The sequence below is a fragment of the Balearica regulorum genome, chromosome 6 (assembly GCF_011004875.1).
Source record: "Balearica regulorum gibbericeps isolate bBalReg1 chromosome 6, bBalReg1.pri, whole genome shotgun sequence".
Lineage (NCBI taxonomy): Eukaryota > Metazoa > Chordata > Aves > Gruiformes > Gruidae > Balearica > Balearica regulorum.
In genome coordinates this window covers 22,525,240-22,542,046 of record NC_046189.1, presented here as the reverse complement: position 1 = coordinate 22,542,046, position 16,807 = coordinate 22,525,240, and the positions used below count along the sequence as shown (strand labels likewise).

The 16,807-nt window shown below is 35.9% G+C and overlaps 1 protein-coding gene across 6 annotated transcripts in view; it reads right to left on the bottom strand.

Annotated features, from left to right (window-relative positions):
- Nucleotides 1-16,564, bottom strand: part of TTC21B (tetratricopeptide repeat domain 21B) — a 39,804-nt gene extending 23,240 nt beyond the window's left edge. For 3 of the 6 annotated variants that reach the window (XR_012836136.1, XM_075756758.1, XM_075756759.1), the window contains exons 1-13: nt 16,434-16,564; nt 16,043-16,172; nt 14,850-14,960; nt 12,819-12,985; nt 10,490-10,612; nt 8,330-8,487; nt 7,837-7,921; nt 6,337-6,435; nt 5,546-5,738; nt 4,433-4,530; nt 3,738-3,938; nt 1,855-1,984; nt 1,243-1,400 (exon numbers count right to left, since the gene is read on the bottom strand). Coding sequence is in view for 5 of the 6 variants with exons in the window: in XM_075756758.1 (XP_075612873.1) it covers nt 1,243-1,400; nt 1,855-1,984; nt 3,738-3,938; nt 4,433-4,530; nt 5,546-5,738; nt 6,337-6,435; nt 7,837-7,921; nt 8,330-8,487; nt 10,490-10,612; nt 12,819-12,985; nt 14,850-14,960; nt 16,043-16,172; nt 16,434-16,454 (1,674 nt within the window). In the remaining variant the exon portion in view is untranslated. Of the gene's footprint in view, nt 1-1,242; nt 1,401-1,854; nt 1,985-3,737; nt 3,939-4,432; nt 4,531-5,545; nt 5,739-6,336; nt 6,436-7,836; nt 7,922-8,329; nt 8,488-10,489; nt 10,613-12,818; nt 12,986-14,849; nt 14,961-16,042; nt 16,173-16,433 lie in introns of those variants that run through there. The other 3 variants (XM_075756762.1, XM_075756760.1, XM_075756761.1) reach the window with 3 other exon arrangements.
- Nucleotides 16,565-16,807: the final 243 nt, after the last annotated feature.

The following is a 16,807-nucleotide window of genomic DNA, read 5'->3' as shown; positions in this document are numbered from 1 at the left end:
TATTAACCTTGGTTCCTTCTTTCCTCCAAATATAGTAAGTAATATTAGAGTTTTCAAAGAGTATGTAAGCTAATAATTAAGTTTTTAACTAAAAAAGAAAAGCTATTACATGACATGAGACTTCAGGATAGAAAAACATTTATTACCGCATTATTTGAAACTAGACCGAATTTTAAAGGATTTTAGTGTCTCCCACACTGCTGTGAGCACGCTTCATTAAGCTATGAGAAGAAGTATAAAATCATCATTTGGCACAAATACTGCCTGCCATTTCTCCAACTTCTTAACATACTTTACATGAAAAGGAAACATTGATAAGGGAAATGTAATTGTCTACACAGCTGCAAGCACCTTAGTGTCTCCTAATTAAGTAGTTAATCTTCAGCTTTCTTGCATCACTTGGAGGAAGGAACCAAGATGGGAGCATGCTTGCAAGGAAATGGTAATTTGTTACTTTTCAGCTAAGCTCTGTCAAGAGATTTAGCACAACTCAGACGTAATGAGCGCTGTATAGTGTTAATCATACATAAAGTTCCACTGATTTCAACAAATCAAAAGTCCCATACTGCAATCTATTAGCCCCAAGGAATAAAACTGGTGATGACCACTGCAAAACACTGAAAGTTTTCTAATACAGTGCTTAATTTCCCGTACTTGGTCCTGAAGGGACAGAAAAGATAGACAAAGATGTGATATTAATATAAGAGAGCATAGCATATAGCTACTCTCTTAACACTTGGAGTGCTTGAAATGGCATGAATTGTCAAGAAGTAACTACAGACCCCTTCTGATGCCCTCACGCATCTGTGCAAAAAAATTGCAATTTTGCATGCAATTCATTAGCAATTGTACATCTTTGCAGAAAGTCCATAAACAACATTGGATCACTCAATTGGATCAACACAATATGTTGGCTTTTAAAGACTGTTGCAAGGCTAGTCTGGAATTCCAAACTGTTTATATAACATGTTTTTATTAGTTATTTAAGGATTTGAGAAAAAGCTACCATTTGTTTCTTTTGTATTTCAAAACAATTTCAGTATGTTGCAGTAAAGTATTAGTTTTGTCCTTATGGTTATTTCTTTCATAAATATTCAAATACGATGTTCATACAAACTTTTAGATATTAAACTTGCAGTGAAAGGGTCATAAAAAGTTCAGTTTAAAAAATATTATATATAAAAATGTAGAACTTCAGATTATTGACTGAATAAAATGGTTTCATTCTTTTGTCCAACTCACCTCAAAATTGTAGCTCAGACAAAGTTCCAAGGATTGAGAACATAGTTTAATACTGTTTTGAGCCAAATACACCTGGGCCATGAGTAAGTGTGCATCTGCATAAGAAGGATTCCTTTCAAGACAGTAATGTAGATTACTATGGGCTGCTTCAGTATCCCCTAGGAGATTAAAAAAGCAAAAGTGAAAGAGTAGTTGACATGAAATACAGAGGTTAAATATAGAGCATTTATTAATTAGTCACCAATTTTTAAAATTTTTTTCATAAATGTGAGAATTTAGTGAATAAACTCATATACAAAGTATTAAGTGGCTATTAAATGAAATCAAAACCAGGTTAAAGCCACGACATTTTCCCATTGTTCCATGTGTAAGTCATTCAATAAGTGATATCTTTTGGAAACAATAGATAAAAAACACTATATTTGTGTGTCTGTACAATTAAGATATGCTCACACAAATCACAAAAAAAAGGCAGGTCAAATGCTCTTCACTTGGCTGTAATGCAGTGTTCTGCAGTGAAAAAAAATTCATTACGATTTAAAAGTCTGAAATTAAATTCTTGTATTGAAGAAACTAAAGAGGTGGATAGCTAACTATTCATATAACTATTACCTGACAAGTATTTCACTTTTGCAATTAAAAAGACAGCTTGTGGAAGACCTGGCACAGTTTTTACCACAGTTTCAAGAACAGAAGCACAGTGCTTGAGAAGTGGTGAAGGAGACTGCCCAGGACTTGCAGGCTAGGAGTAAAAACAAACAAACAAACCCCAGAAAACAATACTTCAGTTGACAGGTTTTGGACTTAGATTTTATCTTAAGTCTGAGCTTCACTTTGAACTCAAATGAGCAATAGTAACGCATTGTTATTTTCTTCAGCCCCAAAAGCTGTCATTGTGACAAAATATAAAAATATGCTTTAAATTTAAGGAGGTGACTTCTTGGTATCAGCAGGAATACAAGACAGCCTTATGAACTTTAAGGATGGTAAAACACTTCAGACCTGAGATAAGCTGAAGAGTCAGTCCCTAACCATTTGGCAACATACTCTGAATTACCATGCCAACTCATCCAACACAATGGTAACATGAACTAAATTTCAAGAGAGCTGAAGTTAGAACGAATGACCAGAAAGATGAGAAGAAAATGTTCTGGTCCTGTTCCTCCTATCCTCATTCCGCACCACAGAACATATTCATACTGCTAGCAACAAACTGAGAATAGCAGCTGAGAAACAGCTACTTTCATGTCAACTGCTAGTACAATGTACCACATTGTAGTTGTTTGTTATCGGAAACATTGTTCTTTTCCCTCTATTACTTTAGCTAGTTGCTCACTGTTATACATAAAAAAGGAAAACACACCCTAAATATCTTTCTGTTTGCAGCTAACATTTCCACAGGACCCATGCCCTGGGGAAGCAGCAATCCACCACAATCAAACTGGAAGCCTCTACCACCTGACTAAACTCCTCACTTTCTAGTATCACAAACTCCTCTTTTGCAATAAAGGGATAATGAAACTTCAGGAAGCCTATCTTTCATTTTACAAATCTTTCCATGGACAATAGTTCAGGAAAAACACTTTTCATTCTAAATTAAAAGCCATCATTGCAAATGGAGTATACCCCACAGCAATCTTCAGACAAGACACTACCTCATAGAATGACACTTCTTATCTCTGTGTCATTGCTACTGATGTTTTAGACTTTCAAACATTACCATTTCATTATAGACGGTGGGAGAGATCATTAACAATTGAAAACTACGTGTTTATCTGTTAGATTTTAAAACTGTACAGAAACAAATATTTATGGAAAGGTTCTATAATTAGACTAGAAATCTGCTAATGACAGGATAACAAAAGTTGGCTCTCAGCTTTTTCAGATGAATAATCTATTTAAGGAAGGCACTTTTTAAAGAAACTTTAGATGTGTTTCTCCTGCTCTAGAGATGTCAGGTACCCATTCAAGGTATTAAGTTCTATAGGCCTTTGTTGCCAAAACTAGCACAAGCAAATTCAGTCACAGAAAATAGCCATCTAAGTAAGTGAGATTTTTCTTTGGAATTAGTAATAAAAAAGTAGTATTCCACTGATTTTTACCAACACACAAGAGAAACTGAAATGAAGAAAGACCATATGTATGTTGAAAAGACATCCTGTGCTGACAAAAATATTTCAAGAATAGGATCATCAGTGTGAACATTCCTGATCAAATACTAAAAAAGTACAAATAGACACACACAGAGTGCATTAAACAAATATCTCAAGTTTCCTCAGGTGTCATTATTGCAACTTGCTCACTTCACAAAAAGATGTATTTTCATAGCTATTTTGATTAAATAGTGGTATAATATCTTAAAAACACACTTTCATTTCAAATAAATTCACATTTTAAGGGGGAAAATTTTCTAAATTTTTGCCTCATAAGTGATCTCAAAATGAAATCCAAGAATAGTTTCCATTTTCAGACAGACATGATCTACAGCTGCTTACCTGTGCTGGGCAAAAATTCAGATATTCCCTAATGATTTCTAGCAAGAAATCAGGGTTTAGTTTTTCAAAATATTCCACACCAAGAGGAAAACCACGCAAAGACGAAAAGTGAGTATCCAGAACATCATTCAGTAAGGCAATAACTTCTTCTTGTCTCTTATGCTTTTTCATAGCTAGGACTGCACGCAAGAAAGCTAATTCCTACAGAAAAAAAAAATTCCATATTCCAGATACATTCATCTGTTACTCATTAAATACAACATAATTATTAACGTTAGCCATTTCTTCTTTAAATTTAGGGATACTGTAAGACATTTAGTACACTCACTGGAAATGACACTGATGACTATTATATCAACACATTCCTTTAATTTGTGCAAGAAGCTCTAAATTTTTCTGAGTGCAAAATCCAGAAAATAATTAATAATCCTTCCTACCTGACATTTCAAATTTATCTTCAGAGATAAAGCACTGCAGGAAGGCAATGATGTTTTCCCTCTGCAAGCGGACAGCCTTGTGTTGCAAAGTTAGGCAAAACATTAACTTAGATTGACAGGAAGAAAAACTGAAATTTAGATTTAGTGGTACTCCATTAAGAATGCTCTGCTTAAGTGACTCGAAATATAGAACATGAAGTAGCTAGTAGACCACAGTTCAGATTGTAATCAAAGTATTTTAATGAAGATGTCTCCTACCCCAGATTTCCCAATGGACTGTTGAATTTCATTAAGAAACTCCAACTGCTGCTCTGCATCTTCTAATTGTCCTTGTATTAGTTGACAACGGATAATTCCTGTAACATATTTAAGCATTTTATCGCAGATTCATCTTCCTAATCAAGCATATGCTTTGTTTTCCAGAATTAACCTTTTCTCTCCTCAACCTCTTCATAAAGTGGTGATGTAAGAAGAAAGAATAGATCAAGACTTATGGTAATGCAGATTTTATGTACTTAGAAATACCTAGGACCGATGATACATGATTGATATGTTTAATATATGCAATGCTATAAAGCAGTTTCATGGAAAGATCTCATGCCTTATAAAGTTTAAAACAGTCAATCTTCAACTGGTTCTAGACTAAGCAGAAGCACCATAAAGTCTGGCTTCTAAATTTACAAGTACAAGCAGCAAAATAAAAAAAAATAAAACCCACAAAAACACCACACACCCCCAACCAAACACACAAACCACTCCTACCCTCTAAATTCTTTGTACTTTTTGAAGTTTCAGATTAGAAGGTAATGGCATAGTCAAGGAGAAAAAAAATGGAGGGGAAAACCTGTGATGCAACTGTGCCACATGTACTTTCCATTTTCTTGACAGCAATTGGACTTTATCAGAAGTAATTATTTCTTTTAAAGAACATAACATAACAAAAATATAAGATGTTTTGACTTGATTATGCTTTTCTATGTAATTTAGACATATATGTAGCCAAGGGTAGCTTGTTCTATCAACTGTCCTTGAATTTTTTATTTCTGTAGCACCCAAGAGTTCTCTAGTTCTTAGGCACCACAGAAATTTTAAAAAGATAAAATAAATAAATAAAAAGATACAGTCACATCTCTTTCTTTACCATTACTTTGAGAATTCTAATTTAAAAGAGAAAAGTTTCATTTTTCAAAAGGAAGACCAAAATATATATCCAGTGAGGAGAAACCCTTGCATGAATCAGGAAGTACTACCCAATGCTCCTGTTCTAATAGTTCTAGATTTTCCTAGTAGCAGTAGCAGGAAAACTTAATCAAAAAGGCATCCTCTGTGTTTTAAGACCAGTAAAAAACAAAAGAAAGTGTAAGACCTTACCAGTGAGTGCAGAAACACTTGTTTCATCAAGTGTCATAGCAGTCTTGTACCATTTTAAAGCTTCTTTCACTTTCCCTTGTAAAATCATTTGGTAGCCAAGTTCAGTAGCAAATTCTGCATTGTCAGATGCCAAATCAGATGCTCTTTCAACTAAGGTTTGTGTATGTTGAAGGATGAGTTGGTTCCGGCCACACTAATGGTAAGAATAATCTTTAAACCATAAGTTTTTCTTATTTTTCAAATTCACTTAGAAAAACACACTGAATATTGCTGTAGCAGTTGAGACAACAACATCTCATGTAAGACTAATATAACCTGTAGTAATTCTATAAAAATTGTGACATTAAAGTGTGCTGGATTCAAACATAATTATACAACACCACACAATAAGGAACAGTTGATAGTTGCTTTGAATGCTCCTTAAAGCAGTTCTGATAAATACAAAGATTAAAGAAACCTTCAGTTCTAAGGCTATGTGCTTAACCTTGTCATTTTCCTACGTTAATAATATGGTTAATGGACATTTAAGTGTCTTTTCATTGGAAATTTGTTTCTCATTTAGAAACAAGCAGTAAAAACATTTTTGAAAATGAGATGGCTTAAGTACTTTAATTCATATTGAATTTAAAACTTTAAAAATGTAGTTACCAAAGGCTACACAAAGTAAACTATTTCAATTGTCTGAAATCTTCTACTATTTGGTAGACATTTAACATCTGTCTACCATAAAATAAAACAAAAATCAGGATACATAGATAGTTGCAGGCTGCTTAAGAAAAAAGCATACTCACTGTTCTACTGAAAGCTAAAGCCATTTTACAGAAGAGCTGCGAATTACGTGGTTCTAACCTATCCAGTGCATTAACTAGGTCTCCCAGTCTTGCTGAAGCCTTGGAGAAAAAAGGAGTAATGTAAATAAAAGAAAGAATGAACAGATTGGGAAAATTGAACACTTTTCACTAAAAACTAGTCACATATTTTACTGTGCAATAATATCTTTAAATTTAAACTCAGAAGTTTTCAGGGCTAGGACTTAGATTTTGGAATTTCCAGAAAAATATTTTGGAATTTCTAGAAATATACTTTGGAATAGTACAGTGACAATAAAGTAGATCATGTGTCCTCTACACATGCTCCGAAAAAAGTGAAAGACACGAGCTGTATCTGATATAACGGCAGAGTCCCATGAAGCAAGAAAGTTTGAGGAACCCCTGAACTATGAATATCACTTGGGCTTCACTGTGATGCAGAAACACATGCTCAAAACTTACGCACTTTCAGATGCTCAGACTTTTAACATCACAGTTCATCAAACCACCTAAGGTACTTCAGACATTTCTGGGGTTACAATAGTAAGGTACATGGGGTTTTTTAATATTATTTACATGTACACACTGAATCATGTTTAAATCTCATCATTTTTTAAAATTCTTTCCTAGACATGGTCATAAGTGACATTTTACCCCAGAATCTTTGTTTATACTCTACTGTGTCCAGCAAGTTTCACTCCTGGATGGCTTTATTGAATTGCAGTCTGTAACTCTTTTTGCTAAATCTCCACTTAAATTATACCAGCATTCTTGCATAATGAGAAAAATGAATTTAAAAATATTTAATGATTTTTCATGACAATTTAAATAATGTATTTTAAAATTTCCTGAAAAATGGCACAAGCACCATATGTACGAAACACATGCACATACCTACGTGCAGAAAAGAATCTTGGGGGTAGAAGGAAAAGTTAAAGTGAATTCTTAGAACTAAAAAAAACCCAGTAATTGTCAAAAAAGGGGGAACAAAGCTCAGGTTACAGAACCTAACATTGCAGACTGTTGTTAAGTGACTATGACCACCTTCAAAAAATTTATCACTGCAAGAGCTCATTATTTCCCTTATTTCAATTAAAAAAATACTTAAAGTTAATTGAAGGCTTATTATAACTTATGAATTTCTAAAAAGAGCATTTAAACAATAAAAGATTGCTTTGATGATTCAGATCAACATGATTCAATTAACTGTCCAGAGGAGACTTCTGTTTGGCTTGATTCCTGTTTTCCGGAAAGATGAAGGTAAAAAATTATGTTTCCTTTACCATCCAGAAAACACCCCAACAATAAGCTAGAGCAACAATTTGAGTCAGAATAGGTGAATATACCTCTTGCTGCAGATAAGTAGTGTAGCACAGGACCAGACAAAGTATATGAGGAGAAGAAGACGACGACAGTGCATGTGGGATCTAGTCCCTACAAAGGCTGTCTTATGCTCAACAGTCTGTTACTAAAAAGACTCACCTCAGATATATTTCCTTCTCTGCAAAGATAATGCAGGGCCTCCATTCTTATGGCTTCTAAATTGAGGGCATCTTTCTGCAACAGTCTAAAGCCAAACAAAAGGTGAATGTAAAGAAACCAAAACAAAACCTTTGCTCAATCACCTGTTTTATTCTAAAAGGGGAATAAAATCACTTGTACTGCCCAGTCACATAAGTCATAGCTCTCAATTGAAAGCACAGCTTTGTTAATTCATGCCTATCTCAAAAAAGGTCCTCTTCCATCCAAAATGGATTCACTTATTGATGAATGATAATGATAACAATCCTTACAGAATTGCAAGGCTGGGTTCTAATAAGGCTTCATTGAGTTTAAATTCTTTTTAATGAATTTGAATTAATTAAATCAGTTTTTTAAAAAAATAAGTGGAAGCCTATTTACTTTTGTTTCAAAGTGTTCTTACAGTGTAAACATGGCAAGAACACAATTAGTGGTGTGCTACTTCATACTCAACCTGTGTGCCGTTTCAACTGCCTGCTCCCAGTCCTGCAAGGCTAGTTGTAGCTTCATTTTCTTTATGAAAGCAGGAATGAAGTTTGGAAAGTTTGCAATTATCTGGTTCACAGTTTCCAGAGCTCCTGAATAATTCTGTCGGACCTCAAAATACTGTGCCTAATGGAACGAAGAGGAGTCACATCAAAAGCCTGTACACTCACATCGGTGAGAAGATTCAGAAGTTTTCGCACAGAAACCAGGAAAAAGAGCTAGTGAGAGAAAAATCTTTCCGCAAGTAACAGTTTTACTTCAGCATCAACCACAACTAGAGATACTGCAACAATCAAATAGCAAAAGATGATGTGTAAAACCTGGTGTGTGGTAAGCACTCCATAACAAAAGTAATTGATGTTCAGCATTTACAAGTTACTAGTCAGTTACAAGCAAGAAAAAGACAGAGATACACATAGCTGAGGAGTAAAATTATCATCTTTAAATAACTTTTCAAATTTCAAATTTCAAATAACTTTCTATAAAGCATCTCACATGATACTGAACACAACCCACAGATTAAATATTTTTTCAAGTCCTGAGGTATGTACCACCTAAAAACCCACACTCAGCAGGTCACTGTTGTTGCCAGAATTAACAATTATTTAATTGTAAAGCAATTTACGGGTACCCCAAATACAAAACTACTTCAGAAGTATCAAGTATCATAGTTTTAAGTGAATTTGAGTAGAAATTAATTTAGGGCTTAAATCCTCTATTTTGCTTTGACGCTTAAAACTTACTATATTCCAGGCGACTGTGTGCATGCCATTTTATGTCATATTTTTGAGATAGAAATGGTGCAAACATAGTTGTTTCTGAGAGTTAATTTCTTAAGTCATAGCAAGATAGCTGTCTAAAATCTAATTGTAGTAACTACATTTGAGATATACTGATAATTGAACTCAGTCTACATACAGCCAAGCACACGTGCTCAACCAAATATTATTGTGCACTCCTCTCTGAACTTTAGTCATCTTATTTTCATTGAACAATTTTTTTCTGCATTTAGCTTTAGAATATTAAACATTATATTAATGCATAACAATGTCTGTGATATAAACAAATTCTGAACATGAAAATGTGTAAAGAAAACAATTCATGCCACTCCCTTAATGAAATACAATCAAAACAAACACTGACACTGACTAATGACGATTAAAAAAAGAGTGTTAACAAAGTTCATAGACGATTACACTACCAAGTTTAGCTACTACTTTTTTTTGCCATGACACACAGCAATTTTGTGATGTGGATAGGTGTCCCATGGAAAAAGGAAGAAATCACACATACTTTTACATTTTCAGGTGATATGAAACCTCATTTCTAACATAAAAATACACGAAAAAAACAGTTTTTCTTGTGTACATAGTAAGATCATAACCTCAATATACATTTAGACTGATTGTATTTAATCTGTACCTTTCTTTTTTACATTGGTGTCTAATGGACGCTAAAGTATCATGTGGTAGCTAATTTTATTCCATGGAGGGAACAAAAAAAATGAAGAAAGAAAAAAGTGCATCATTTTAACATAATTAAAAGAAACACATACATGTGGGAAGAAATAGTTAACAGCTCCAGTTCATCAAAAAAAGAAAATAAAAGATGGAAATCGTATTTAGTGAAGCTATTTCCCACTGCAGCGATGTTTTATACTACAGAAATGTAGTAATACAACAAGAACACCCCAGAAATTCATAATTATGTATATGGTAACAGACACAGTGTACCAGTACTGCAACCCAGGCATGCCCCTTCAACTAAATCTACAAAGAAAGTGAGAAACCTTACGAACCTTGGCTACTTGTTAAACAATTTAAAATTGGCTGTCTACCACAGGAAACAGAAGTGTCAGTATATTTTTATTGTGCTAGTAATCAATTTGTGTGATAACTGTTCTATATTCCTTACAAAATTTCACAAATCAATTCAAACTTCCTTTCTACTAAAACCTAGTCTTTTCCTCTGTAAAAAAAAAAAAAAGAAAAAAAGAGTATGACTGAGCAATATTTCTACTCCTTGGGCAAGCTCACTTGTCATAGACAACTCTTCTCAGCATCTCTCTAATCACTCTACAAGACCAATATGACATTTAGGAAGTGTTAAAATCGTGAAGTAAACTTACTTTACCAAGTAGAGCAAAAACATCATTGCCTTCCTGCAGTGCTTCATCAAAGTATTTCACAGCTTTTTTAATGTGAGTTTCTTTCCCAGAGGTAAGATCAAGCCATGCTTTCAAAATCAACCCCTGTAAACAAAAATACAAATTGGAATTCTTCACTAACTAGGCAGTAAAAAAAGTATACTAGATATAATAAGTAGAAATAATCTAAAAATAAAATAGGTTTTTAACTATTGAAAATGTATATATTTGAAATTATAACCAGTCTACAGCATAACCTAAAATATTACTAATTCATTTAAGCATTAATCAAATAGTATATTTACTTACAGGATTAAAACAAAGTGGCACTGAACTATTCTAACATGTTCATCAGAGCAAAACCTTGCAGAAGTGATCGCATAAGAGAGTAAGAATATTTTCTGCAAACATTTCTGCAGAACATTTTCTTAAGATTTTGTTTCTATGAGACATAGAAACATATGGGGTGCTAAAAAAAAGAGAGAAACTTGGTTTTTTCCATCTACTGTCTGATTAAAAAGAAAAACCTGTGTGCAAAGGGCAGACATCTGACATTTCCCAAATTCCCAACAGTATTATAAAAAAATATAGTACTATAGAACTTAAAAGGTGAAATGTCTTTCCATTGAAGGAATTATTCCTTATAATTAATTAATTTTATTTCTCTTACATGTTCCAGACATTTAATTATAGCTTAAGTAAATCACACCTATTTTGAGAGTGCTGGATTATTTAACCAAATTAAAATTTCCAACAAAACAAAAATTTAAACTATAAAATATCACTAGCTCTTTGTTACAAATTTAAAGTGAGTCACATATATAAAATTTAAAGGTTAGTAGAAAAGACATATTCTGTAATTGCTAACAATCAGGGTCATGATTTTGTTATGCAACAGAAACTGGCTGAAATTCATATACTTAAGCATTTTAAAGAATTAGAGGTATTTAACTTCTATATAAGGAGTACATAAAGTATCTTATAAAAAATGAACTGTATACACTAAGCAAATCGTTATCTCACTAAGTTTAAGCACCCCAACCACCTCTCCTGTGAAGTACACGTATCTTTGTATTGTCAAACTAGGAAAAGTGATAAGCGTAAGTGAATTTAGAAAAAGGAAAAATATTTTTTATATATATTTCAATGCTGATGTATATTTTTATATCCCTCTGTAAAAAAAATAAAGTTAATTACTTTAAATCCATTAAATACTTCAGGTGGAAATATTTCCCACTAAGCAACATTGTCAAATAGCGTCTCTTAGAAACAAAAACAAGCAAACAAAAATCAACTACTATGGTTTCAATAAGCACAGTAAAAAATACTGCTATTTTACCAAAATGGCATATCCTTAGTCTTTTTAGAAATTAATGTATTAATGCTTTGTGATGTCCTTAATTATTTCTTCATTAGTAAAAATTAGCCAGTGATTAAAAATAACTACCAATTTTAACTAATAATCAGCAATAGCTCAAAAGCTAAGCCATTACTTAAATTCATAATGTAGTTTTAGAAATTAGTGTTTAGAATAGCTGCAGATTTCTAACTCACATAATATCATATAAGCCATAAAACTATAAATTACAAATTGAGCAATGTACTGAACCACACAGAGGAACAATTCAGAATCAGCATTTATGTTTAATACTAGTGTCATAAGAGAACAATTATGCATTCAGTTTTAACAACTCTGCCTTAAAGATGTCTGACTACAAAAAAAGTGGTTCTTCCCTCTCCTTGAACTGAAGCTGGTATTTCCTTTTAAAAAAAAAAAAAAACAACAACCACCACAGTATGTTTTCACCAACCTCTTTTAATCTTTAAAGATTCTAGTGAATTTTGATGTCTGTATATAAATGCAGAAGACACTGCTACATACAACACTTACACAGATTTTAAAATAAATTACATTTAGTAAAACCCTACACAATTTTTGCCTTTAAGAACTGCTGAACATTTGAATCCCTGATCTCTGGGTACTTTTTTAATCTTCAGATTCAAAACAGACATCTCCCTCTAGTGAGGCTACCATGCTAGGAATTATGATGCTCAAAATAAAGTAGAAAAATTGGCATCGTGACCTATTATTTCCATTGGTCAATGCAGACCTCTCATTTATTAGGTGAAAATGAATATAAAAAAATAATTACGGAAATTATACTCAGCCCTGTCAAATGAATTTATGACATTAAGAAAGAAAGTATTAGAACACAAAACAGTTAAAGGAAACCTCCAAATAGCATTGGTGCAATGTCTAGCTTCACAGTATACATGGTTCTATTACTATTTTACATATTAGAAAAATTACCTCTTTACCACCACCAGAAACTTTGATCATTCTATCAACATATTCACGGGCTTTGTCCTCACGACCAAGATGCCACAAAAATAAGCCAGCAAAGTACAGAGTCTGCTGTCCTGCTGTTTTACGTTGCTCCTTCATTTTTGCATCCAACTCTAGAATAGCATCTCGATCTGAAAAGGTTTTGTTCAGAGCTTTTGTTGATAGCATCTCAAAATATTACAAAAGCAGCACATAAGCCAAGGGCTTCCAAAGCAAACATTGTTGTTTGTATTATATATTGATAAACACAAGGGCAATCCCTCCCAATTAAAAATATTAATCAGGTACAGACATAAAAGACAGAAGAGGGTTCCCATCAACATGGTCATTTGTGCTCTTTGTTAACCCTTAGATTTGTAGCTGAGACTTCTACCAGATAAATGGAAACGTGATAATAAGGTTCACAGTTACACCAGTGTCTGCCAAATAAGTAAACAATTAAATGTAGAGCAGCCCTAAAATGCTGAACACAAGATAATTTAGCTCCAGAATCCCTGGAAAACATGTGATGTGTTTAACACTAAAACTCATTTCTTACATCCTCGTTGTTATTGTCAGTTGCTCTCATCAGGTTAACCCCACATAGAAATTTCATTTAGTGTGTGGGACTGTTGTGGTTTATCCCCAGCCAGCAACTAAGCACCACGCAGCTACTCACTCACTCACGCCCGCTGGGATGGGGGAGAAAATTGGAAAAGTGAGAAAACTCATGGGATGAGACAAAGACAGTTTAACAGGTAAAGCAAAAGCCACAAGCACAAGCAAAGTAAAACAAGGAACTCATTCCCCACTTCCCATGGGCAGGCAGGCGTTCAGCCATCTCCAGGAAAGCAGGGCTCCATCACACATAACATTTACTTGGGAAGACAAATGCCATCACTCCAAATGTCTCCCCCATTCTGTCTTCTTCCCCCAGCTTTATATGCTGAGCATGACATCATATGGTATAGAATACCCCTTTGGTCAGTTGGGGTCAGCTGTCCCAGCTGTGTCCCCTCCCAACTCCCTGTGCACCCCCAGCCTACTCATTGGTGGGATGGTGTGAGGACCAGAAAACTCTGTATGAGCACTGCTCAGCAGTAACTAAATATCCCTGTATTATCAACAGTTTCCAGCACAAATCCAAAACACAGTCTCATGTTAGCTACCGTGAAGAAAATTAACTCTATCCCAACCAAAACTGGTACAAGGACTTACTGCCAAATATTTTCTTCTTCACACATTCATTTCTAGTCCTTTTTTTAGGAGCCATTAAAATCAACTGTCTGACCCTTACTGCCATGACTTTCTCAGAGAGTCTTGAAATGCATGATAATTTTGCTGCCCTACAGTATTAATCCTCAGGGACTCATACAAGAGTGATGCCATTAGTCAGAGCTGTTTCCCATCATAGTGCTTAACAAAATTGTCAGTAACAGTTATAAATCTGCACAGTCAGGAAGATACCAGGGCAATAATTTAATGACAACTCCGTTTACCTGATAAACCAACTGTGGTTTTGAGAATATAATCCTTAGCAAAATAACTCCAGTTTTTAGACTGGAGAAAGGAATACCAACATTCACAAAATTCTTTTCTCCATTTGTAAGGTCAAAGTAACTTGAAAGACAGAAATGGTGTGGCTTTAATGACTTCTTAAATTGCGGTTCTGCTCAGAAGTACCGATATCAGACAAGACCGAACAACAATCACAAGAAGCTTGATTCAATTTTTTTTTCCATAAAAGATTTTTCATCATGGCAGATAAGTCAGATTATTTTTTGTGTGTGTGTGTGTGTGTGTTTTAATTTAACATTCAGTCTTACTCTTCACAGTTTTGTGTTTTGGTATTTTTGTCTACAATCCTGACAAATGTCACTCAATTCAGTACTAGATACTACGTCAAATGCAAAGCTGGAGTACACCTTTTTAAATTAGGCAAAATTAGTCTGCAAGTCTCAGATCTTCATATACAGCTGTTTAAAACATGACGTAGCATTGTCTTAATAGGCATACCTGGATTAGGGCTCTTTTTATGGGCATAAATCAGAGCCATCATTGTACAGAGTGACACCTCCTGTTTATTTTTAATTGACTCCAACTGTCGAATACTCTCTTGGATGTCACCTAGTGAAAACAAGTGAAGAATAGGCTATAACATTTTTCAAGACAGAATATCAGCATCAAGACAGAATATCAGCATCAAGACCTCAGTCTGACTTAAGATTTTCCCTTAATTTTTTCTTCTATGTTTTTGATAATGCTTTCTTCATAACTTCCTTCATTAGTCACACATCCATTTTCACTTGCTTGTGCAAGTCTTTCAAACACACGCAGGAAAGAAAAAAGCATTGTAATGCAGAGAACTTGAAGGGAGTTATGTGCTAGTTCTGCCAACTGCCATAAAGATCAAAATCATCTTTATTATGTTTTATATAGGGCATTGAGCAGCTCTTTTTGCTCCTGTTTCTTTATATAGCCAGGACTTTTTGCCTTGTTTGTGTGAATCTTTTGAACATCAATAGAAGAGACAACATCTTGAAAAACAGGAATGTATGACTGTAAAACAAAAAACCAAAAAAGGAAGTTTCAGAACAGATACACCACCTCAAAATCTTTTGAATCCTTCCTAGTGCCCTGTCACAGCCCTCCCCCACTTTGGCTTACCTGTTAGTATTGTGACATCCTTGAAATATGGATTTAGCTAAATAAACTTCTTGGAACAGTTTAATGTACACAAAGATCCTCCCAAAAGGTATTAGCCATCAACTCCTCTGGGGCAGATGGATATAATAAACTTAGATCCAGCTAATATTTCTTCCCTTCAATGCAGCTGTAATAAGCAAATTTATCTTTGTGACACAGTGCAATGGGCACTTCAGCAGGGCTCAAATTCCCTCTAAGGAACCCATTCACCTGACCTACATTCACATAGCCATTAAAAAAAAAAATTAAAAATTTCATTATTTCTCACTTCAGCACTATGTTGTCTAGATCAGTTTCACTGAAATCAGCACGTGTGTGTGTGGGGGGGTGAGATAGCTCATGAAACACTGGCAATCTTCTCAACACAAGAACATTTAGACTCTGTAACCTCACTTTCTGTGTAGTAGACCAAAGACTGTATTTTGTGACGCAAGGTAGACAGGCTTTTTGGGAGGGCAGCGGAGGGACAGGACACAACACGCAGCCCCCCAGCCCTGCGTTACCTGCCCTCAGGGCGCCGTAGGCCCGGTAGAAAAGGAACACCGGATCGCTGCCCAGTCGCCCCAGCGCCTCATCCGCCGCAGCCCGGACATGGTGGAAGAAGCCTTCCTGGCAGTAATAATTGAGCAGGGCCTGCGGGAGAAGCGGACTCGGTTCGCTCGTGCAAACGCTTCATCCCCGAGACGACACGAGACCGTGCCGACCGCCCCAGCCCGGACGGCTCCGGTCCTGTCTGGCTGCTCGCCCTCCAGGCCAGGGCTCCGCCACCTCCCCCTGCGGCTCCCCGCCCTCCCACCCGCTGGCCCCAGCCCCCCCGCAGCTCCGCGCCGGCGAAGAGGCACGGCACGGCACGGCACGGCACGGCACGGCACGGCGTCCGGCGGCGCCGCTCACCTGTTGCACCTCAGCGTCCATCGTTGCTACCCGGCGCCGCTGAGGGGGGCCTCCGGAAGGGTGAGGGAGATCCTAGTAGCACGCTGCCATTGGCTGGCTAGCCGGAACGCCCACTGCCATTGGCTTGGATGGAAATGAGGCGGGAGAGACACGGGAAGAAAAACTCGTGGAAAACGCCGTAACGTGTCTCGGGGCCTATTGGGCTCTCGGGAGATGGGGGAGGGACCACCCGGGCGGTCCGTCCCATACCATTGGGTGAGAGTCGGAGGAGGGCGGGGTTTGAACACACCTCGGCGGGCGGTGCTGTGGGGGGTGTGGCTCCCCTGTAGGCGGGGTCGGTCGCTTTGGGCGGCTGTTCTGCAGGAGCGCGTGCA